Source organism: Balaenoptera acutorostrata, chromosome 14, assembly GCF_949987535.1.
Source record: "Balaenoptera acutorostrata chromosome 14, mBalAcu1.1, whole genome shotgun sequence".
NCBI lineage: Eukaryota > Metazoa > Chordata > Mammalia > Artiodactyla > Balaenopteridae > Balaenoptera > Balaenoptera acutorostrata.
The window spans coordinates 1,396,966-1,422,322 of record NC_080077.1 but is presented as its reverse complement, the minus strand read 5'-3'; the positions used below and the strand labels follow the sequence as shown (position 1 = coordinate 1,422,322).

The 25,357-nt window shown below is 48.3% G+C and overlaps 1 protein-coding gene across 2 annotated transcripts in view; it reads left to right on the top strand.

Annotated features, from left to right (window-relative positions):
- The window catches only part of SMOC2 (SPARC related modular calcium binding 2), a 157,297-nt gene that overhangs the window by 99,202 nt on the left and 32,738 nt on the right, over nucleotides 1-25,357 (top strand). For both annotated transcript variants that reach the window (XM_057528059.1, XM_057528058.1), the window contains exons 8-9: nucleotides 7,631-7,817; nucleotides 14,150-14,232. In XM_057528059.1, coding sequence (XP_057384042.1) covers nucleotides 7,631-7,817; nucleotides 14,150-14,232 — 270 coding nt within the window. The remainder of the gene's footprint in view (nucleotides 1-7,630; nucleotides 7,818-14,149; nucleotides 14,233-25,357) is intronic.

The following is a 25,357-nucleotide window of genomic DNA, read 5'->3' as shown; positions in this document are numbered from 1 at the left end:
GGTGTGTATATGTCAATCCCAATCTCCTAATTTACCAAGAGCCTTATTATGAACAAAGCTGGCCTTACTGGTGTAACGTCAAGCTTGCCGTGTTTGTTTAGTGGGTAATGGAACACCACGTCCTTTTGGACAAAAGGAAAGAAAAGACTAAGCATTTGTTAAGTACTGTTCCTGGGAGCCAGCGATGGACTCACATGTGTATTTGGTTTATCACTGAATCCGAGATACTGTCCGTCCTCAGATATACCAAAAAGGCAAATAAATATATTGCCCATTAAAATGTGGTCGATATTTTCTCATATCTTAGGATCCCTATTTTATTTTTATCAAGAGAACTTTTTACGCGTCATTTAGGTGTCGACTGTCTATCGGGAACGTGTCTGCACGGTGAGGTGGGCTGCGGCGTGTGTGTCCCCCAGGACAGGACGTCTCCGCCATCGCCGATGCTCTCAGGCTCTCCCGGGCCGGGCCTTCCTGGCGGCCGCCGCCGCTTAGGTTCCCGTCACTCGACGATCCTTTTACCCGCGCTAGAGTTTTGTATAAATGGAACGATGGTACCATATAACTCCTGGTTTCTGCCTTTTTTACTCATTATAATAGTTTTTAGATTCACTCTTGTTGGTCATATTTGTTACCCATTTATTCTCTAGTTTATATGCACAATTGTATGTTGTATGCATGTACCACGATCTGTGCATTTTCCAGTAAATGGCTATTTTAGTTGTTTCCGTTTGGGGGCTGTGATGAGTGAAGCTGCCATGTGCATTCTGCACTCATCGCTCTGTGGATGTTCTAATGACTCTTGGGTAAGCACCTGGTGTAGACTTCACACTTGTGGGGGGAATGCAGGAGGGTCCCCACTGCTCCACATCCTCGCCAGCCTTGGGGGCCTCCGGCGTGGGTCATCAGGGCCCCTCCCGCAGGCCCACGGAGGTACCTCCTGTGGGTTTACTTTGCATTTTCCTGGGGACTGCGGACGCCCGGCAGTTTTCTCACTGCTTATTGTTCAATCACATACCTTTCATTTTGAATTGTCAGTTCCAATCTTTGCCCGATTTAAATTAGATTATTTGTCATTTTTATTGATTTGTAGGGGTCATTGACATAACCTGAATCTTTGTCAGGTGTGTGTGTTACGAACATTTTCTCCCCGTCTGGGGCTTGCCTTTTCACTTTCTTAATAGTGTCTTTTGGTGAGTATAAGTTATAAAATGTATTAATAACATCCAGTTTACCAAATCTTTCATTTTGTGGGTAGGGTTTTCTGTGTCTGCCATAAAACCCCAAATATTAAAGGGAAGCCCTTAAGAAGGAGAGCTGACCACAAAACTGACAGCTGCAGTGGGCATCCTTCTGAAATACGGCCAAATCTGAGGACCACGTTTTTAGAATGGATACGACTTGTTATTGCTGCCTATAAAAATGCTTCAGGCTTCATCACACCAAAATCAAGGATCCTCCGTTTAAAGAGATCTTCATTTAAGAGTTTTTTTTTCCTTTGAGCTTGTAAATGTCTGGCAGCCATTTGTTATCATCTATAATCTAATTCCCTTCGGTTGTCAGATTACTTGAACAAACTGTCAGACACCTTTTAAGTCACTAAAATCTGCTAGTTTGGGAAATAAACTAATTTTTTAATGGAACTTCTACCAAATTTACAGAGGTAGCTTTTCAAAAAATACAGAATCGTTATATAATTGCAGAACTTAAAATTGACAGAAGCAAATTGGAATTGTACTCATGTTTCTAGTCTAATATGATCATGAAAAAATACTGAGGCGGACTACCTCAAAAGTGCTAATTACTTCTCAGAAGTCTGCTCAAAATGGGGTGTGTAGCCCAGGAGACGAATATCCAAGCATTAGAGAAGGCACAAACACAACTGCTTGGAACTAGAAAAGCTTAAATAAAATTCATCATAGAAGAAAGTTCAGTGCAATCACCATAATCATGTTGAAGAGTTAACGCATTTCCATGTAGGGTCAAGGGTCACAGTACCAGCAGGAGAGTTAGTTAAGCTGAGGCAAGAAGAGAACCATCCAGATTGCTGCAAAGCCAGTGGCCTGTGTGAGAATGGGTTTAATACACTGAACGGAAGGTTGTTTTTTTGTAAAGAATGTTGAGATTTGACAGCATGACAAATTACATATATCATTTTGAAAGTGAGTAGACATCTCTCTTACCAGACACAAACTGCAGAACTTGTAGCTGCAATCTGATCCCTTTTAATTCTCGTGTATTACTTGAGACTTTGTTATATCCCGTGACTTGATGGGTCAGGTAATTAGGACAGTGCAGCATAAGCATGGGTGTTAATGAATCCAGAAGTTATAGAACAACCCAATATTTCCCCATTCTGGTGCTGAAGATGTGGTTTAAGAAGTCTACGTCTGTGGTATTGAATACACGTAAAGCTTTCTTGTGGGTTATGACTCTGGTTGTTCTTCGTAGGACCTTTTGCTCTTTGTGTTTCTATGTCTAATGGGTTATGTTAAACTTTTGCTCAATGTTAATAATAAATTCGCCCAAATCCTTGCCACTTTTCACGTGTGATTCCACCAACCACAACGACCCGTGAGGCAGGACAGGCACAGAAGAGGGTATCGGATCTGTGCGGTGAGAGTTTTGCTAAAGTTCGTCAGACTAGTCATTCAAGGCTGGAGAACAACCAGAGTCTGTCTCCTAGTCCAGAACTTGACCTGTACCCCTACGGCATGAAGCTGGCTCAGAAGAGCCATCCCGTGTCCCGTAACTGCGCTAGGAGTTTCGTATCACTTCCTAATTCTCTAGGGACACGAGCCTCATTTATTACAAAGGCTTCTTTTTTTTTTTTTCTTTCACCTCAAAGTATGTTCAGGCCTCTTTCCTTAGGAAAAAAATCTTTATTCAACCCAATCATCAATTCTAAATAATCTCTCAACTTTTCCTTTGCCCGCAGCGTATTCCTCAAATGGGAACTCTCTTTTTGGCTGGTTTTTCTTGGACAAATGCAGTGGCTTCTTTCGACACAGCTCACCTTCCTTTGGATGCCCTCACATTAAAATTCCTTCTGTTCATTTTTTCTCTTTCAATTCTTCTTCTTTCACACATAAACTCCTCAACATTCAGTATAAGAGAAAATTATGTAGTTAAAGCCCTTCTGAATAGGAAAGAAGTCACGGTCGGTCAAACCACCCTGAACGTGCCCGATCTCGTCTGAATAGGAAAGAAAATGTAAATATTTTCTTCTAACCTATTAAAGTGGATGGTATAATTTGAATTTTGTGAGCATTAGTTATTTTATTTTCTTGCTGAATTACTTCCAGAATCCCAAACTTTATTTTTATCCATTGGAGGACATGCTTTTGGAATGGATTCAAACCTAACTTTTCATGAGATAATTACTGTAAAACTCCAGCTTTGGTGCCGTTTGTGACCCTGACCCATCAGCCAGCTGCAGGCGTCAACACTGGCACACACGCTTTCACCTGGTCCTCAGCCAGTCCTGACCGGAATTTCACCAGCACCTTTCAACCGTCCCTCCTTCCCTCTCTCCTATTTCCACCATTGTTGTTTGGTCCTCTCCATTTTTACTTTCTCTAAAGAGTCCCTTTTTCTGTGCTCTTTCCTACCATGTGATGAGATCTCACTGACATTTTTCTAAAACATGGTTGGGGCTTGTCTTTTTGGAGTCCTGTTCCTGTGTGTCTCAGTGATTGGGTGAGCGTCCAGTGCGATGAAATACGACTTGTTGGCCGTTCACCTCCTTTTCCAGGCGCGATTAGTATCCTGAACAGAACAGGGGCATCTTTGCCGGAGAGAATCCCGCTCCAGGAGCTTTTCCCCTCAGCCATCTCGTTGTGGCCCCAGCGGGATGGGGCAGAGCTCAGCTGTCTCAGGAGGGTGACTTTTAAACAGATAGATGGGACAGCCCTTTAGCCTCTGTTCCCTTGGACCATCATGAATTTGTTTAAAGAAGATCTACTTCCTTCCACATGGCCCTAAAATATAAAATGTGATTGCATTTCTCCCATAAGAGAAACTAAATTCCCCACACGGAGCCAGGTTTACCAAATAAAATTGCATAAGTGAACGGTTCTAACTTCAGCCAGGATGTTTATATAAACAAACACGGAATCTCTTCTGACTTGGCAATGATATCTGCCATATTTTACAACATTCTCAGCAAATTTTAAGAGGTGGTTGACTTAATCAATACTACCTTGCTTATGATGAGCCTTCAAATATGATGTAAAATCCTCAAAAGGGCCATTTCAAGAATTTTCCAGAAGTATTTCTATAGATACAGTATGTTCTTGGATAGAGCATGGAAAGCATTTTGTGCCCAGATAATCACACCATAAATTCTGTTCACTAGTAAAGCTTCTGAAAAAGGGCCAAGTGCACAGGAAAGTAAGCAATGTGTCTCCAGGAGAGCTTCCTGGAGCAGACCCCGCCATCAGTTGAGCCTCCTGCACATGGAACTCCAGTTAGGGATGGGCCAGCTACTTTGAGGGTTTCAAAAGACAGGACCCAGTTGCCTCTGAAAACGTGTAGCTCAGCCTCCATCCTCCTTAGGTTGCCCCCATGATCTAAAGTAACGAACTGGTCACTTCAGAAAGAAATATGAGTCATTGTCATTTTGATTCCAAGCTAGTTTCCTAGTCACAGTTGGAGCGAAAGCCTCGTTAAATTAACCCTGTAACACAGGGGTCGGTTTGATTTATGTATCTACCTATTTGCCGAGCAAAATCTAGAGTACATAGAAGAGTACAGAACTTATAGGAAACAGTATGAAATTTTTTAAAAATTGGGTGGTGCTGTTATAAGAAATGCAACACCATTCATTTTCTGTGTGTATTAGAGATGAACCGTGTATTAGAAATCCCCTACACGGGTACCCTGTTAGCACCCAGAGCAGTGCCTGGTGCAGTATTTGTTGAGTGCACCGATCAACGCAGTAGGACTACTGATGGAAACGAAATGCCCGATCCTGATGTTGGACTGATTTAGAATCGTAACTTTGCTATTTAAAATTCTTAACTTGCAGACTGCCCCGACCCCAAAAAAAAAGATCCGCTTCTGGAAAATAAAGCCACGGGGAATTTAATGGAATTACGTGGATGCCTTAGAGAGCAGAGAGCAAGCAGCTCAGACAGCTCAGGGCCCCGGCGTGGGCTCGGGACCTGGTCCCTGGTCCACACGCTCACAGACCACATGCCTTCCTAAAGGGGGCGGAAGCTGAGGGTGCAGGGCTGTCTCTGTAGCAGCGACCAGGGCCCTCGCTGTTAGGAACAGAACCGCGTGCCGTGGTTCAAGGGCCATTTCTTCCGTCTCCTCTCGTGTTCATTAAACAATGTAGAATGACTGTGAGATTTGAACCACCCTGGGCTTTGAGATTATCCTACAAGACGTCGGTCTGGACACACGGCAATACAGCTTCCACCCTCCTCGTCCATTTTCAGGAGGCTGAGGTCAGCCAAGGAGGAAGCACTGTGAGTGTCTTCTGAGTCGGAGCGAGGGAAGAATCCCAGGTGCCCCGTACCTTTGTGTCCTTCCAGGACGTGCACAGGGATGCCGTGCTCACACAACAGCAGCATCTGGTAACGCAGTCAGGAGATGAACTAGTCACAGCGTTAAACGTGCATGTGACTGTCCTCAGATTGTAAATGGAATTACTAGGGAAAGAAAATCTAGGTGGTTTTGTAACGATTAATGTCATGACTGTGAGTTATCTCAAAACAGACTTACTGAGTGCCTGTGATATGCCAGGCATTTTTTAAAAAAATTATTTTCAGGCATTTTTTAAGTGCTGGGAAAATAATGAAAATGCGAGCTAACCTTCATGAAACAGGGTTTCTGTGACACGCTGCACGTGGAACCTCCTTCAGTCTGGTCGCCTGAGCTGTCACGTGAGTCAGGTGCCTAACTCCCAGGTACCATGCCCCCATCACCAGCCACGGCAGCACTGACACACGACGCTGTGTCACACGCTCTCCCAGCTTTCGGGGGTTCCCCACCCATGCGGCGTCACATCTACCGTCACAACCTCCCTGCAAACTGTAGCTAGCTCGTTTCAAAGCTGAAACATAATTTATGCAACATTACTTTCTAAGCAGGAAATTGCTCTGAGGATTTTATTATAATATATTCGTCCAATACTTTGGCTGTTTTCTTTTCCCTTTTACGGAGAAATAGGAAAACAAAAGAATCTTTAGATCCCAAAAGACAGCTCAGGTGAGGGAGAGCCTCTTCTGAGGTGGCCCTGGGTCCGAGGGGGAGAGGTCTCGTGGTGGGCTGTTTGTTCGTGATGGCTCTGATTCGGTGCAGAGGCCAAGCCCAGAGAAACCCCGCTGCAAGGGCGGAAACTGGAAACAAGCTCCCACGTTTGGAATTCTTTAACACGAGCGAGGGGGAGGTTGGTTCGCTGCTGTGAATTTTTAATGCCATGTCTTCAGGCTGGAGGGATGCAGAACAGGAACATTTGGAATATTCTGTGCCCAGTGTTTTCTGGATTGTATTTTAAAGCTCGTGTGAATCTCTAGTGAGGGATAAAGTGTTCTTCACCTTTTATTTGACTCAAATTCATTACCGTCTGAGGATCACTGAGTAGCTTGGACTCGTTGATTTGGTTCTAAGGCATTCTCGGTCTATGAGTAGCTTGGACTCGTTGATAAGGTTCTAAGGCATTCTCGGTCTATGAGTAGCTTGGACTCGTTGATACGGTTCTAAGGCATTCTCGGTCTATGAGTAGCTTGGACTCGTTGATACGGTTCTAAGGCATTCTCGGTCTATGAGTAGCTTGGACTCGTTGATACGGTTCTAAGGCATTCTCGGTCTATGAGTAGCTTGGACTCGTTGATACGGTTCTAAGGCATTCTCGGTCTATGAGTAGCTTGGACTCGTTGATTTGGTTCTAAGGCATTCTCGGTCTATGAGTAGCTTGGACTCGTTGATACGGTTCTAAGGCATTCTCGGTCTATGAGAAGCTTGGACTCGTTGATATGGTTCTAAGGCATTCTCGGACTATTCGGGGCAGAAGATGGATCTAAGTTAGCTCATGTCCAAACGCAAAAAAGAAACGGAATTTATTAACATAAAAAGACATAAGCCTTTATACCTGGAAATACCCGGTCCTGGCATTTTTTTAAGTGATCGCTTAGTTTTCACGTGGATGAGCTTCAGAGCTAACCCCTGCACACAGCTTTAAAACAAAGTCCCTCATCTTCTTCTTCTTGACTAATTTCCAGAAATGCAGCCTGTTTTGGAAATACCGCAGCTGGGATTTCCAGACTCAGCCTCAGTCGGCCCTCGGGGCGAGTGGGGGGCTGCTCTTCCAGGACCCTCCTGGGGGGCGTGGGTAGTGGTGTCAGCACGTCGGGGCTGCAGCGGGAGGGGCCGCGAGGACTCGCTGGGACTGGACCACGTGCCTGCCGGCCCGGGGACCCAGAGCAGAGGACCGCGGCCGTCCCTGGGGCCTGGGTCCCGCCTGTGGCCTCCGGGGGTCCACGGGGCGTCAGATCCACCTGTGGAGGCTGACCGCCCGCCCTGACCCTCCTCGCCGGCCCCTCCGTTTGCTGTTCAGTCTCATCCGCCATCGGCTCCCCGGGTGACCAGCCGCGGGCTCACGCGTGTCTCCTTCTCGCTGCAGCGTCCTCGTGTGACCAGGAGCAGCAGTCCGCCCTAGAGGAGGCCAGGCAGCCCAAGAACGACAACGTGGTCATCCCCGAGTGCGCCCACGGCGGCCTCTACAAGCCGGTGCAGTGCCACCCCTCCACGGGCTACTGCTGGTGCGTCCTGGTGGACACCGGCCGCCCCATCCCGGGCACGTCCACCAGGTGAGGCTCCCTGGGGCCGGAGACCCCGGAACGCAGAGCCCCCGTGGTTCCCACCGCCGCGGATGCGACGCCCGTGCCCCGGACCTCACCCCGCTTCTCAGTGTGGCGTTAACGCCTGTGCCCGCGGGAGCCCGTCTCCCTGACGTCACCAGGAGCTGGCGATGCCAGCGACGGCACGAGGGTGGTGAAGACAGACCTTTTAGGCAATTTTGCTCCTGTCCGTATTCATGCAGGCTGGAATTTCGAAAAATGGCTCTGGTGTCCAGGCTGGGGTGGGCACCTAGAATGTATCATCTATCACCTCAGCTTCTTTTGTCCCCGGAGTTGGCAAAGGGAACCTCGCATTTCACAGGAACCGATTGCCCAGGATGGCTCTCTGTAGTCCAGAGATGCCTGTCTGCTGAAATTACCACTGAAAAAGAAAGAGAGTGCTGAGGTCAGGGGCAACAGTAGTTACTCAGGGTCTGAAATACAAACCGACCCATTCATTCATGTTTTGCGCAAGTCCGAGCCAAGCAGGTCATTTTATAATAGCACCAGGAGAAGACCTTATATTTGTTCCTGGAAATAGAGTGAACAAGTAAGGATGTTTTTGCGGCTCTTGGTCATATGAATTGACCTCTGGTTTTTCATAGGTTGGTATAAAAGTAGTTTACAGGTAAAGGACACTAGTACCTCTCCCGTGTGATCCAGTTTAAGCCCTGGTTCCTTCTGCAGCGCTGAGGCGTGAGCACCTTGATGCTTCCCCCAATTTCTCAAGGGTGACCATGGTGCGTGTAGAAGGGGAAATGCACCCATGTAGATTCTGGGAGCTGGAGGGACAGGCAACCAGCTGACTTTTCCTCGTGAGGAAGTCCAGCCACACCTGGAGTCCCATCTGGCTCACGCGGGAGACCAGGCTCCTTGGGGACGGGAACCCCAGGCCCCGGCCGCCCTGGACACGTGGCCTGCCCTGCACACACACGACCCCGATGCGGTGTCCAGGCCAGAGGCTGAGGTTCCTTCTGCGGGTGGTCGTAGGAGATTGTTTCAAGCATAAAGAGAACATAAATCTCCCCCAGGTTTTGTGTGAGAAATTGCTCTTCTCGCTCCTGAAAGCGTCTGTATGCAGGGAGTGCTCATTTCTAAGAAACCTTTCTTGGGAAATGACATTTCCATTACTTCAGACTCAGGCTTGTGGGCTGTGTCTTTCAGTCGGGCTGTTTGTTCCCCAGGCCCAGCTGCAGGGGCGCTAAGAACGATCTCGTAGCTCCGGCCAGCAAAAGTCCTGACGCTGTCAGAGCCAGGCCTCCGCAGACGGGCTCAGAGGCTGAGATCAGCTTTATCACGCTGTCCCTGTAGAACCTGTAAACGTTTTTATCTCACAGTCAGACGAGAAACACAAGAAGCCCCCCTCCCTCCTGTCCGCCCTGATTTCATTCTGCCCAGACGTTTGTGGAGCAGAGTACCAAGTTCTCGTTTTCCCTATTCTTTGTACAGGAGGGAGGGACTCGCTCTTCTTTGAGTTCCAAGAAACAGACATAAGTTAGACCCAGGGGAGGAGACTCCTCAGACTCGAGCTGTGCTTTCCTCTCATTCGTTCATTCCTCTGTTCATCCTCTCCGGTGCTGACTGTCAAGACCCCGACACCATCAGAACTGAGGCTAGTAGCGCGGGGGGTGTCAGAACCCGCATGTTGCCCACAGGGCTCCGTCCGTCGAGGCCAAGCTGTGCTTACGGCCCACCGGTCTGTAACGTGACCGCTCCCAACGCTCTCGGGGACAGAGGCTCCGATTATTTCCGCAGTTAAAGGACGTGACTTTCATGAGCCATTTTTGTTCCCTCTGCTCTGCATCTTCAGCGCACCAGCCTGCTCTGGCCTCATTCCTGTCCTGGCTTCTAGAAGCATCACACAGCCGTGACAACATAATGTGGCTTTTCTGACAGCAAGAAAGGCCTTCCCCATGGACCCGCGGTGGGCCTCCCCTCACTCTAACTGGCCAGAATGTCACCCTCTGACCAGGCTACTGCCCGTCAGGGAGGGCCCTGGGCCCCATCGTTCAGCACCCAGGCATGGACGGGGCCACCCCCTGGGCCCCCGAGGCCACGCAGAGCAGGTTCTACGTGTGACGGAGTTTAGCACAGAAAGGATGCGATCTCTTAAAGCTCCGAGAAACACCCCTCCCTGTCACCCAGAGGTTCACTTTTTGTTCACTCAACGTTTGAAACCCCTCAGTGTTGCAGGCACTGCTCTAGGGGCTGGGGGGATGCAGGGAACAAAACGGACACAACCCTGTGCTTGCATGGAGCTTACGTTCCCATGGGGGGAAGGGACGATGAGCAAAACGCATAAGCAGATAAGCTGAATGTGAGTTAACATGCCGGCCTGTGGTAGCTGCACTGGAGGACAGTGTACAGGAAAATGGGGCCCGAGGGGGGCAACTTCAGCGGGACGGCCGGGGGCTCCCAAAGTGCTGAGGTTGGATTCCGGTCCAGAAGAATCTGGGGAGCAAGCCGATGATGTCTGCGGGGGGCAGTCCAGACGGAGGGGGGAATGTGGCCCCCCGACAGCATAGGTCCCAGAGCCAGAATCTAGTTACGTTTTGGTCAAAAGGGAGGATGTATCGATTAGGAAGCTCTTCACTTCTAGTAGTGGTAAATCTGACAAATAGGCATGAACAGGGAGGGACTATGTAATCTAAAGAAGAGGTGCAGAGATGGAAGAAGTTCCCTTTCAGTGGGTGCTATGACTTGGTGATGTCACTGAGGACATAGAGTCTCCCAAGTCTTTCCTCTGACATCCTCAGTGTGTTGCCTTTGCCCTTGGACAGACTCCCCTCATGGTCACAAGATGGCTTCAGGGATCCGGGCATCTCATTCAGACACCACATGCTCAGAGGACACACAGCCCATCTCTCTCTTTCTCAGGAACCAAACAACCTTTCCTAAAAGTCCCCTAGCAGACTTAAGTCATGGATTATTGGCCGTAATTGGATCATATGACTACAGCTGAACCCATCACTGGCAAGAAAAATGGAATTGGTTTAAACAGATTTCTACATGGATACTGGGAAATCAGTCAAAATCATCAAGTTTAAGGCATATCTTATGAGATGCTGGCCGGCTTCACCAGCCCTCACTTACCCCTGCTTCTACTGTGATTGAGTAGCAATGTCACAGAAAGTCTTCTGCATTATTGTTTAAATACTTTCTGGTGCATAAATGCTATTTTCTTGTGATTTTTCTGAAATAAGCCGTTCCAGGGAGATACTTTATAGTTTTGATTTATATTTGGATAGACAGTTCAAGTTTCCCCCCCCCCCCAATCGTTCTCTATATTTTCTGATGGGGAAGAATAATTTAAGAATCCGAGAACAGTAAGATGACATAAATATAAAATGCATTCTCATTATAAGCTAGTCCTCCTTTCCTTGTGTCATCATGAAAGGTAATTACAAAGCACACATTTTGTTACAGGCTTGTGCCAAAGATAATAAACACACAGAGGCAGAGAGCAGCTACGGGACAGAATTTCTAGGTGGGATTGTCGTCAGGTAGAAACATGAGTTGGACTGGGCTGATGCATCTGCTGGTCTCCCTGCCTTTTTGAATCAAAACTGACATCTTGGCCGAGGTGTTCAGAGCCCCTGCAGACCGGAGCCCAGGCCACGCGTGGTGGGACAGGACCTGGGAGGAAGGGGGCAGGTTCCAGCCGGGTCGCTGATTAATAGAGGGGAGAGCTGGCGTGAGCTGTCGCGTTCAGCGTGGATCAGGCTGACTGCCAGCTACTACATTAGCGCCCAGAACGGAGGGATTTCTCTTTCACTTTCTTGATGGCCAGTGAGGGTTTGTCCACCTGCCGTCAGGCTGCAGGCTGCGCTGACCTGGCACGAGGACCCCATTCCCAGCCTGTGGAGCCCACGCGGCTTGCTGGCCGTGTGAGCATGAAATCGAATTTCTCCCTGGCAGAGAGCCTGGTATCTGATGGGCAACCAGACGATTAAGAGATGTGCTTTCTAATCTTATACAAATAAGTTAAAACAAACACGATTGAAAAGGATGCTGACAGATGTCAACACAGTTTAAATGGCTTTATCTTCAAAGGCATTGATTCTATTTGTTGAGATTGTCATTTCCGCAAGTCACAGTATTCTTTACAAGGAGCAGAATGCTGTCATTTAAACATACATTTTTATATCAGCATCAGTGCTGGGATTCTTAAGGCACCTACAGCCCAAACCAGGATGATCACGCAGTAAGGTTAATTTCCAGGCGGCTTCGAAGTTAAAGCTTCAGAATGGGGTTGGCAGTTTTGCGGTTTCTTATCATCACATGGGGGATACCGGCGTTGACTCCGAGCCTTTGACAGGCTGTACACAGAGTTCATACTAACGGTCCAACCTCTTAACACGACAGAACAGCCGGCGGCTGACGTCCCCACAGATCAAACATCCCAGGAATGGCTGGGCCGTTCGGCCTCCCCGGGAGCCCCATCCCGAGTTGTACCTGCTTGGTTAGGAGCTGGGACTTTGCTTGTTCTTTCACAGCTCACATCTCACGGGCTGCTGGCTGTGAAGGTGTCAGCTGTAGCGTGGGTACCATTTCCAACCTCCCCAGCCCCACGGATGCTGATCTAGAGTCTGAAACGAGGATTTTTCAGTCTTGAGCACGTGCTCAGTTTCCCCAGATTTAACAAGCGTGAGTAACAACGAGCTCTTAGCCATCTCTCCGTTACCTGGCTTCTTTCCCGAATGTTCCCCTAGGGAATTTCTGGCTCCTTACCTACCTGCCTCAGTCCCAGGTGGGAGAGGAGACACCAGGTGGGTAAGATGTCCCTTCACCCCCGTTCATTCCTGTGACCGTGGTTCCAATGCCATCTGCACTGAACCCCACTGCATTCAAAAGGATATGAGTTAATGGCTTTTGGTGAAAATGTGATCGCTTAACTGTTAGCCAGAGTGTGTCGGGGACTCTTTAATTTCAAAAACAACATTTCAAAAAGGCATATTAAGTTTGTGTGAGTGGGGTGTTAAGTTTTCTGGTATCAAAGAGGCTATTCAGGGTGTGAGGGGCTGGAGGAGCTCGTGGTGCCCTGGCTGTGTTTCAGCCGCGCTGGACCCGACCCTCCAAGACCGGCCCCGGCTCCCCGGGCGCCAGGGAGGGACGCTGAGAAAGGATCCCTTCAGCAGGAAATTTCATTCTTTTATTTTCTAGGGTGGGAAAACAAGAAATAATGAAAAATAAGAATCAGAAGTGATCCCTATGAAGTAAACATGATCTCGTATCTCTTTCTGAGAGAGTGAAAAGGAAACGGGCAGCAAGAGAGGGTGAGGCCTCAAGGGGACTTTGTTCACATCCTGAGAATCAGCAGCCCCTGGACCTGACCGTCCCTCCTGCGCCCACCCCGACTGGCTCTGACTGTCGTTCGCATTTTCCAAGAATCTTTCCTGAGCCCTGAGACTGCATTAAGGGCCCTAAGGGCAGGTTCTCACAGCTGCCAGGCACGCTACCGAATCGTCGGTGTCCCCTTAAGTCGGGGAAATGCAGTTTCCCCAGGTGATGTGCATCTCCCTGTGTCTCCCACCAAAGGGGCAGGTGCTGGGAGTCTCTCCACGTATCCCACCCAAGGGGCTTTATAAAGAGCCTTGAAGGAGGCTCCGCTGGGCAAGCTGTCCACCTGGGCCTGGATCTGGAGCCTAGCCGTCAGATCCATCCAGAATCACTGTCAATACTGGTATCCCCGAAGTGCCCGCTGCCCGAAGTGAGTAGCCGGCAGGCACCCTGGGTCCCGCCTGCTCAGATACCAAGGGCCACCCTTTTCCTGTTGACTCCGTGGGCCCAGAACATACACGTTATTCTTTGAACCCTGAGACAACCTTTTGTAGCTTCGGGAGTTAGATTTTGAATTTGTTGGTCTTTGAGCAATGTATCAGTCTAGAGCTCTGAGGTCCTCTCTGAGACTTTGCACTCTTTCCCGGGGGCTGTGACCCTGCCCTCGCTTAGTGCTTGTGCTTGCATTTCCCCCTCCTCAGCCCCTCCCCACCCTGAACCGTATCAAAATCCCGTCCTAGGCAGGGGCGTTCGGCAGCCACTCTACAGGTTGTGCTTCAGAAACTGGATGGAGAGACAGAGCCCTGTACGCCATGCTTCTTCCTACTGACTGTGAAGAATATACTAAATTGCCACAAAGGTCACCAAAGGTCATACACCCCGAGCACTGTAACGTGAGGATGAGACGCCCAATGTGTCCCGGGGACCAAGGAAGCCTGCGGTGTGAACACCCGGGTATGGAAGGCAGCCCCCATCTCAGTTTCTCAAACTGGCTCTTTTCTCTTTCCCTCCCCTCCTCGTAGGTACGAACAGCCGAAATGTGACAACACGGCCAGGGCTCATCCGACCAAAACAAGGGATTTGTACAAGGGCCGCCAGCTCCAAGGTGAGTAGAACGACGGGTTCGGTCGGATGCACCAGCTGCCACTTCGAGTTTTCATGCAGATTTAGGATGAGGAAGGATCTCAAGCGAATTTAGTTGCAAAGAATGATTTCAAATGAACGGAGGCGGTGAGTTTAACCTTATGATTGTTAAAAATACATTCCCAGAAATGTTTGATGGATGTTCTCTTTCATCAAAAAGCCCATAAGTGTTTGTGATACTCCAAAAATGATGATTTCAACACTTAAACCTCAAGCCCCGCCTGGACCCAGCGTCTTCCAGGAATTCATGTGCGATTGAACTTGGTCGTGTGGCGTGAGCCCCGCGCCGGCCGACCCCCGCCGGGTTGCAGTTTTCTGATGAGATTGCAGAGGTAGAGACAGGACTGCACATGGCAGTTTCAGCGGCGTCGGTGGGGTGCCGCAAAGCTGGATGCTATTTTGCTTCATTTCCATCCTCGTTTTTTCCTTTAAATGCCTCCAGATTGTGTACATGTACCCACAGCCTCAGAGACCAGGAAAACCATTCTCTAACGTCTTTCTTCTAGCGCGAGTGTTGGATCTTGGTCTTACACAGAGTCTGGGTAATTTCCGGTTTAGAAAAATTCTGTGGTCCTTGCATGATTTGTACTGTCGTTGATAAAGAGGGTTTTACACTCTGAAAGGTAAAGATGTTTCTCTGCTGTGAACAGAGGTAGAGAAGACTAGAGGGTCACCCGTCCACCTCCGTATCCCTCCAGCCATACCTGGAACGAAGGCACTGGACACAGAGGGAGGGGAGAAGGCAGGACCTGGTCCGGGGGCGGGAGGAGCAAAGCACAGCCGTGCCCAGACCACTCCGCTGTCCCATGCTTATCCTGAGACATTTGTCGTGGGTCTTCCGCTGTTTCCCCCCCTCCACGCCTTCCTTTCGATGCAGGTGGACGAATCTCTGACATTATTATTATCATCGCACGATGTCTGTCTGTGTGCGTGGTCAGTGGGGTTTATGTTCATGAATCAGGCTGCTTTCTGGGTCCTGGAGCTCCCCGAATGGTGTCGTCCAATCAGAAGGGCGCTCTCTCCCTCCCTCGTCTGGGACAATCTCTTGCCTCTGCAGTCAGGTTTTAACACCGGTGGACAATAGCTTTCTTAACAGGAAATAATGAATTTAGCATATGCTTGGTCCATGGAAAGACCCCAGTGAATGTTTGCTCCTTTTAGCTAGTCTTAACCGTGTCGCAGAAACTTCAGGCAATCTGTTCTTTGTCTCTGAGGTTCCAAGACTCTCGATTTTTTTTTTTTTTTAAGATTTTTTTGATGTGGACCATTTTTAAAGTCTTTATTGAATTTGTTACACTATTGCTTCTGTTTTATGTTTTGGTTGTTTGGCCACGAGGCATGTGGGATCTTAGCTCCCCGACCAGGGATCGAACCCACACCCCCTGCATTGGAAGGCGAAGTCAACCACTGTTCCCTCAATTTTTTTTTTTTTTTTTGATAATCCAAAACTGCATTCCTTCTAAACTGAGCTGCATGTGGTTTTTGCACGTATAATATGAATGTCATTAATGAATGTGCGGTCAAGCTCTGCCCTTCACTGGTTGGAGATGCTACGACAGACAGAACACAACTCCTCCCATCTCCTCTTGGTGGGTGCGCTTGGCTAGGAAGGAATCTGCGTTCACGGTGGAATCCAGTACATGGAACCCTGGGCTGGGACTCTGGATTTAAAGGCTGGAGTGGTCATTCGTCTTCGGGGAAGTGCTGATGCTGGATACTGAGAAGTACCATGAGACATCATTCCTGGCTCGTCTGGGAGTCAGATGGACCATTTAGAGACAGAGCATCTAGCACTTCAGGGAAAACCATGTGAAGAGGTGCCCGTCAGAGCTACAGAAACCACACCCCGTAGGAGAGGAGGTCGGTTAGGCTCTGAGCACAAAGTGCCCTTTCCTTCCCCCACCTTCAGTGAAGCCCAAGTCCCCAAGCACGAAAACGATTTTACACAAACTCGGTAAAGGTCAGCTCGTTTTGCAATTATAGATGTTTGGAAGTGTACCGTTCATGACCACTTAATCATGTTGCTTCTCTGGAGATAATTATCCTTATTAGGGAAAAACAAATAGGTCTTAAAATAACTCCTGGATCAAGGCTGTTCTTGTGGAGAGGAGAAAACAATTTCCAGAATAATACAGCACCGTGGTGGGTAGGCAGACACTTGTTCAGTCACATGCCAATGCATTTTCTTCTAAAAAGGGATGGTTTTCATTTTAAGCAGTTTTTCTAAGTTTCGGCCAATAAGGGTCCTTTATTTTTCAAGCCAGGCTGATAATATCCTCACACACAATTCACGTTTTAGGGGCTTTGTTGACTGCCAAATATTTATTTACATGCTGTGTAGGAGTGTACGCAGATTTCCCGGCTCACACTAAAATGATCATTTAATCTTCAGAGGCCAGTGCTTTACCCTATGGAGAGATCAAGCTCCAGCCTGAGGGGTCACCTCCTGAGAATTGGGTCATGATTTTGGCTCTCGAAGATTCTTCTTTTCTTCTGTAACTTTCCTCATACGACTGTCATACCATCTTGAGAGAAGTCAAAAACCAGCTTGAGGGAAGTTTTAAAAAAAGGCATTAGACCACACCTTTCTCCCTCTACAAACCTGCCCTGCCTCATTTTGCGCTGGCATCTCTTAATCTCAGTGGCTTTTGGACCAACCTATCTGCCCTGCTCGCTGGCCTGCCCGTCACTTCCTTCATCCCCTTCCGCCTTCCCCTGTCTCTGCTGAAGGCCTCCTCACAGCTACGGGGAGTCTCCGTCGCCAGCATCTTGCCCATCACCCCCTTCTGCACCTTCCTCGGTCCTCCGTGCATCCTGCAGGACCCGGCTTCTTGGGGAGGCTCTCCCTGGCTGACGCCAGCCGTGTGTGCTCCCACTGCATCCAGGGTACCTGATGCCGTTTTGCAGGTGCTGAGTTACAAGCTCCGCCCTGTGTGCCACGTGGTCCTCCTGAGAGGTGGGCTGACCCCTGGGATGCCCACCCGCCAGCATGGCAAGGAGCCCACAGGAGGCCCTGGGCGCCTGGAAAAGAGTTTGCAAATTAAGGGTACCAGGCAGGGTTTCTTTTCCTATTCTGAGCCTGTCTGACTCTTCTGTATTGAGTGATAACTGGTAGACTTAGACTTACCCAGTGGTTTTCCTAACTTAAAGGGCACAGAGCATGAGTCTTCAATGAGTGGGATTTCTCTGTGGGAAGAGGGTGACCTGATAGACAGAGTTCATTGTTCTGATTCGACCTCAGGCTGCTCTCTGACCAGGGGAAGGAGGGAGAGCCCACCCTGTTCTCTCTCCTTGGTGGAGAGACTTGCACACCCACGTGTGGCAGCTGAAGGCCACGGGAGGCCACACACGTGACCGTCGCAGAGATGAGATGTAGGCAGAGGCCACGGGGGATGGAGATGTGTCTGCACTTGGCGCCCAGAGAGCAGCCCATCCACAGACCTGGGTCCCCCATCCCTGTTGAAGAACTGGTTCCAGAGGGAGCTGGTGGGAAAGGTTGATGAGGGAGAGTTTATTACAAGTAAAGTCAAAATAAGTAAGCTTTATGGCTTAGCGTTTATGACCTCCTCTAACTTGTACCGATCAGATGATTTGTGTCTTTTACACTTAAATACATTTTTTTGGCTGATTGTCATTCTGAGGTGCAATTTTATTTATTATTTATTTATTTTATTATTTATGGCTGTATTGGCTCTTCATTTCTGTGCGAGGGCTTTCCCTAGTTGCGGCAAGCGGGGGTCACTCTTCATCGCGGTGCGCGGGCCTCTCACTATCGCGGCCTCTCGTTGCGGAGCACAGGCTCCAGACACGCAGGCTCAGTAGTTGTGGCTCACGGGCTTAGTTGCTCTGCAGCATGTGGGATCTTCCCAGACCAGGGCTCGAACCCGTGTCCCCTGCATCGGCAGGCAGATTCTCAACCACTGCGCCACCAGGGAAGCCGTCTGAGGTGCAATTCTAACAGGACCAACAGGCTTTCACTGTCCTCTGGCCTTTTGCTTCATTTAGTCTCTTCTGGTGGAGCAGTCACTGGTTTCGTTAGTTACGGTGCAACACAATCAAATACTTGTAGGCCTTCGATAAGGAAGAACCTAAAGACGGGAGGGCAGGTAGAGAGAGTTCTGAGAGCAGTTGAGTCCACAGGGAGAAACCTCATTCCCTGCTCCTAGCCTTTCTCTCCTCCACCAATTTTGGGGGAAGCTCTGATGTCCTTCTGGGGCTTCAGAGTGTTAGTGGTATAGCCCCAGCACCAGCAAGAGGGTGGTGAAAAGTGTCTGAGGTTTTCTGGTACCAGAAAATGGCCTCCGTACTTTACTGCTTCATCCCCCAAACCGGAGCCATCAGTTGTCCCCTGCCCCACGAATCTCCTCCATGCTGACACCCAGGTCTGCCACGTGTATTTATTTTGATTAAACAGCCCCGCCCACAGCATCTCCGGCGGCAGCTCTGTGGACCTCACAGCAATCAGCGGCGATCAAAGCCCTCTCCCTAACCTAAAAGCCCCTCTGAGGGAGAGTTAAGCCACCACACAGAGACTTTTGAAGTCAACAGCCATGAAAATCTCTTTTCTCAGGGCCTTAGTGATTGCAGGGACAATAGGGTCTTTGATTCAATTAGAAGCCCTCAAAGCACCACCCGGATTTTCCAAGCAGTATTTTAGCACACCTCTAAATGTTTTCAAAATTAATTATGATTTCCTGAGGCAGCATAAAATGATCCTTACCTTGCCCTAAGATACTTTCCCAGAGGTAATTAGACCCTGAATCTGGCATCTGTGCCGAGGACTGCATGGCACTTAGGGACCAGTGTTTACTCCCCTCCAAAGTGGCCTGGGCCTTTGAGGCTCTTTCAGAGACAATAGGAGATGTCAGTATTTCACCCATTAGAAATGTCAGCCTCTGTGATTCCGTATCAGATCAGGTACTGACGTCACAGACAGTCGTGGTTTTAGCTGAGCTGGGAGCACACTCGCTGGGGACCCTGCATGTGCTCTGCACCCGCAGTGGGCTCCTCATCCCCAGCTTGGAGAGGCTTCCTGGTACCTGTTTCCCAGCACGAAGCCTCCTGGAGGTGAGGACAGGTGTGCTGTGTGTAGGAGAGGGTTTTAAACAGCGTTTTGCTCTTAAGAGCTGTCTGATGACTTTATAGCTAAACATCCTTGCTGGTTCACTCGGTGTCCAAGTTTGGGTTGGATTCCCATTGTGGAAGGGACTGTTTTGAGTAGCAATGCTTGGGACAGAGACTGACCTCCGTTATTTTGTTTTTCGACTGGTGAGCTTGATGATTAAATATGAAATTTAAAATATTAAATCTGTAGCTGAAAAAGATGACTAATCCTTTAGAAGAAAACTGCATTTTGTAGAAAGCACGACAAAGAAAGGGACCATTAAATCCAGTTTCCTTGAGGACAGGATGTTACGAGTAGAAACTCAGTTAAAAGCACATGTGTAATTTCCATCCTAAAGGTTCATAAGACAGGAATCCAGGAACAAGGGAAGCCACGGGGGTCCAGGGTTTGGGAATATGTGATATCCCGCAGGGGTGTCCTGAGACGCGGGCTCTGTCTCAGATGTCACAGAGAGTCACTCACAAGGAACTGGGGAAAGCCTGATCAGACACGAGGGAACATGTGTGAAACAAATCCTTTATTTGGTACTTACTGTTTCTTCAAAAAAAAAAAAAAAAGTCGATAAGATGCTAGGATGTGCAGAGGCATCCAGAAGACGAGAACTAAAACGTAACCATTGTACTACACTTGGCAGAAGTCTCAGATTTTTTATTAGAATATTTAGTTCAGTTGATATTTTTCTCCGTTTTTAAGAGAATAGGAGAAATTGGAGAAGGCTTGGAGGAGATTATGGGAATTACTCATTCGCAATAAAGTAAGAACAAATAAAGGCAAGTCGAGGAAGCAAAGGCTATTTTTTTTTCTTAACATGAAGAGGAAAGAAAAATAAAGGTCAACTGAAAATGTTAAGTGACTTACAAAAAGGCGTTGGGCACTTCTTCCATTTATTAAGACTTAGCTGAATGGAGAAAAGCGAGTGTTGAGGCTATTTCTTGATTTTTCTGAATGAACCTAAGAGGAGCGACCTTACCCTTTAGGATGTACCTGCACGGGGAGCTGAGAGGTCTAAACTCGTGCAAATCTTCAGTATTAGGTAGAAACGTGGTTTAAAAGGGGCAGGAGAATGGAGAGACCATTTGTTTCCTTCATAGTCTTTCAAGTGAAATCTACAACTCGAATTCACTAAAAGCAGTTTACACACTTGTCCTGTGCCCACAGCTGGTGGGCGGCCTGCTGGTTTCGACTTCATATTCTCTCTCTTTGTTGCCGGCGGCGCTGACTCCCTCCAGCCAAGTTCCCAGATGGGCGCTGAGCAGATGTCTGACCCCTCATCCACAGCAGCAGCAGAAGCCTCTTAGGAGGCACGGGCCGGCCAGGCGTCCATCCTGGTGGTAACGGCCGTTGCTGCCAGATGAAGTCGAAGCTTGGATGAGGCCATTGAGCTTCACCCTCACACCTTGCCCCTTCTCCCCACCATGAAACCCGCATCTCAGCCCAGCGACTCGTCTGCTCCAGGAAAGGGATGCGTGCGTCTAGAAGTCCAGTTCTCTCTCAGTGACTGGCCCTTCATAACCATCGGCCTTGTCAGAAAGTTCTTTACATCAGAGCTGCAGCTGTAATTTTACATTTTCGACATCTTTGTTCCTTTCGTTGTAAATGTGCTGTTCTCCCAGTCTTTTCTCAGCACACGTAGCGATTCCTGATTTGGTCTTGATCTTGGATAGGCTGTGGGCTCCCAGGTGACAGCCTCTGATCTGCAGATCTCCCAGGCCTGGTGGGCACACAGGCCCGAAAGAAAGTGTTCCCTGGTCCCTCCTCATCACCGAATGAAGCGGTTCAGACCCCCTCTGTTGCCCTCGTGCTGTCTGTACTCCAACCCTTTACTGAATCATTCTCATCGGTCCCATTATCCTCCTGGTTCTCCCGTGTTTTAAATCCAGAACTGGTCTGAACCCTGCAACTGCACTTACCTTCTCTGTTTTATCTTCCTGTTGTAACTTAGGATTCCTTCTTTATAAACTCAAGCCTATGGCGCGGGTGGCCCAAGGCCAGATGCTTTGGGGGACGCAGAGCTCCTTAAAACCCAGGGCCAGCCCTCTGGAGGAGAAGATCGCAGTTTTATAATCCCAGGACTGATGATCTTAAACAAGACAGCAACGCTGTAACAGTTAGAAAAATCAGGGAAATGGAGACTGGTGCGTGACGAAAGTTTCCCCTTCTATCTGAAAATGTCATGTTATAGTTCTTAAAAGCTCTTTTCCAGATTTTGTGCCAATGTCAGGACTATTTGCCCACCCCCTAGATAGCGCTTTTTGGGTTAGGACTCTCTTGGCAGTCTGCGGTCACCCCAACGCTGCACAGTCCTGGGGAGTGAGAGTTAAAAATCACTCCTGCAGAAGTTTTGAAGGGAATGGAGACAGGCAAAATCCCACTATCCAGGTTGGATATTGGCCAGAGCACTGGGGTTATTACTCCTAGAATAGAGGCAGGACTAATGAAAATGGCCCAGTGATGGTAGAAATTGACTTTTATTCTTCCTGATAACTTAATTCCCTGCGAATTCAATTGGACCAACCAAGACCACAGGGCTCAAATACATAAGCTGTGTGTTGGGCTGCTTGGACACTCCCCAGTGACCAATGATGGTGGAAACTTCTCAAAACCTGGTTTATAATGAATACCAGCAGGCCATGGAAACTTCTAGAATGTTTTCACTGACAGGATGATTTAATTTTTTTCTTCACTCTCTTCTGACTTATCAAATTGAGAACAATTTTTCAGAAAAATCAAGGGTTTCTCCCTCTGAGGGAAAAAGATAAATTGACCACTCTTTGGCTGTTAATTAACTTACAGAAATTCCTAAGACAAATTGTTCAAGAGTGATTTCCAGCAGAAGAGTTTTGGGTTATGAGTTCTCATCCCACTTCTCCGTCTTTTCTCTGTGCTTTTGCTTATTGAATTAATTAAGTTATTGAAACTGTATATTGTCCTTATTTACAGAGAGCCTGAGGCACCTCCCTCTGTTCAAAGTCAGACATCTCAGAATCTGACAATTGATGCAGAATGGTATTGTCATCAGAGATTCCTTAAATTCAGGAAGTGTTAGATTTCTGATTTTTAAAAAATCTCCTGAGAAACATGCATCGTCTGTCATGAAACAGCCCTTTTGGGAGCACCCTTTGACAGGCTCTAAAAAGTGTGGTTGAAGTCAAGGTTTTGTTTAATACTTTGCCCTGTTAAATGATCCCCGCTTGTTATCTTACAGAGGGATAAATTTGCTTATTCAAATGCAGCAGAATAGGAATTTTATCTTTGTAATTTCTCTAATGGAGAAAAAGTGTTGAAGAAAAGAAAGGAGCAAAATAGATACCAGAAATACAAAGGGATAGCTGTGCACACCTCCATTCCTGGTAACCCGCCCTTTTTCCTAGTCGTGTCATGTCATTTGTTGACCTCACTCTTTATTGTTGAGTGAACCAACTCTTTTTGCCCATCCTATTTTCCCAGAATGCACCAGTGGACTAGAGTCCACTTCTGCATGATGTCTGATTGACCACTTAACACCTAACTCAGTAGAGGTGAGGAGGTTGCCCCATGTCCCGGAGCGGCTGCTATGCTTGTCTTCCCACTACTAATCCAAAGCCCTTTCCACCGTGTGACGTTGTTTCTCATGTCAACAGCTCTGCAGAGAGTCTTCTCCACTAAGGAGAAGCTGAGATACAAAATGCTTTAGGGCAGAAGTGGGTTGCTTTTATACCCTGGTCGAGGAAGTTTTGAGGACGTGACATGGGAAGCGCCCATGACATGCTCCCTTCACCTCTGACCAAGCAGAGGTGTGTGCCTGAGCTTCCTGGCCAGTCACCTTAGCAAACGCTGGAAAGAGCCATCTTTTTCGGAAGCCCCTCTCTAGGGAGAAGGTTTAAATTCATAGCGCATCTATCTGACAGTGACTTCGCTCTATTTTCACATAAATGAATATGGATGAAATGATCTCTTTGATTATCTTCTGGCTCTACCATCCAGAGCATTTCTATAGAAATTCTTTAAATATATGAAACCAAGGAGGCCAATAGAGACTCATGCCGCAAACCGAGGTCATCGTACAGTAAACGAAGACAGGCTGGAGGCTCGTGAGATTGAGACCACACCCATTAAGGAGTGTGGACTGTATCCTGCGGCAGTGTTGCCTGAGATGTGGAGAATTCATTTTTTATTTAAAAAAGCCACTGACAGGTTTGTGGTTGGCGGGTCAGAAGTGCCCAAGACAAACAGCAGTAGCACCGAGAACCGCAGCAGCGTGCGCCCTGGCAAGGATTTACTGAGAACTTACAGGGTATTGGTCGTGAACCTTTACACACAGTAATACAGTTAATCTTCACTACAGCTCTGAGGGAGGCTTATTTTCTCTGGGCTTTATAGATCAGCATGTTGATATTAAATAGACCAGGTCTGTATCATTTAGGTGTCACCACACTGATACCTAAATTACATAGGTGACACCTATTTAAGCTAGAGAAATCATGTTGAAGCCAATCAGAGTTACACACACACACGCATATATTTACATGAATCTTATTGGACCAAAATTCTTTACAGTATGGCTCTCATTATAAGGTGGACTATATTGAACGCCTCTGTGATTTAGTGTTAAAGGAACCAGAAGAAAATTGTTATAAAGTTGTTGTGCTTCGTCATGGAACACAGAGACAAACACATATGCACACAGACACACACACCCACCACAGACACCCTCTGTGTCCAGTTGGAATGAGGCTCAATTTACCAAAATTAATAGAAATGAGTGGAATCTCTCTCCACCCCTCCTCGTTCCTTAGATCCGTGAAGCAGGGCTCTTGCTCTTCTTCCAGAGGTCCCTGCACAGGGTTTGCTCCTGGAGGCCCCCAGATGCCTGGGCCCCTGGCCATGGGAGACGCAAAGGGGTCTGACCTGCTTCCCCCTGAGTCTGGCTAAGGTGTCTGGGACGGCGCTTAGGATGAGGACACGCAGGGAGGGATGATACTAGAAGGGGATTCTCCAGGAGGCCTCACCAGACCGAGAGAGACGGGAACTAGAACTTGAGGGGCTGGAGCTGCGGGTGAGCCGGGGAGCAGACCACACTCTGCACCCTGAAGGGAGGGTCTGCACGAGGCCACAGCCAGTGTGGGATTTTGGACTAAAAGTCGGTCCTGCTCTCACACTGGTGTTCTCAGGCTTTGTTTCTTCCATTTCGGCTTGGGCTTTGGGGGTTCTATTTTTCATGTGCTTTCCTCCTATCAAGAATAAGTAGGATAGGTTCAAATCTAGGAAGCATTTACCTTGTTCTACGTTTGCCATTAGCTTTTGTGCCCCCTCTCCTGGGAAGTGTGATTTTCATTCTGGACTCTGCGAGGGTGTCTTCGCAGCAAAGGGGGGCAAGGGGCGGGTCGTCTAGGACTCCTGGACCTGGCAGATGGACGTGACCTCGCGTGTCTGCCTGCCCCGTGCAGAGCGCCCACTGCAGTCCCGCCATCAGGAAAGCAGCTCACAGCCCAGAGAAGACAAACTGAGGTCTTTGGGCTTTCTCACCACTGCAGGAGGAAGTGAGTCTGTGTTTACAGCCTGGCACACACCTTCCCAGACGCCACAGTGAAGACACCGATCTGGCTTTCATCGTCCGTGTGAGCCAGGTAACTGCTGAGATAAGAGTTGCCTTGCAAAGAAAACGAAAAATCAGCAATCTGCGGCTTTGGTGATTGCAGAAGTCTCTCAGCCCGACCAGGGTCAAGTTCTGAGTATATGACATGGAGAGGTCCTGATGCATTAAAGAAGCGAGGTCCTTCCACCGGTTAGAAAGGAATCTGAATCCCGTAAGCAGTTACTCTACTTAAGCGTAGGTGATACGAGCCTATCGCCAGCTCGGTCGAGGCCGCCCCGCACAGCACGATGCTCTGCTCAGCGGCCTGGACCGGACTCGCCATTTCTGCCTCAGGTGTGGAGGCAAGGCCACTGTAGCTCGGGGTGCTGGAGACAGAGCCATCTGAAT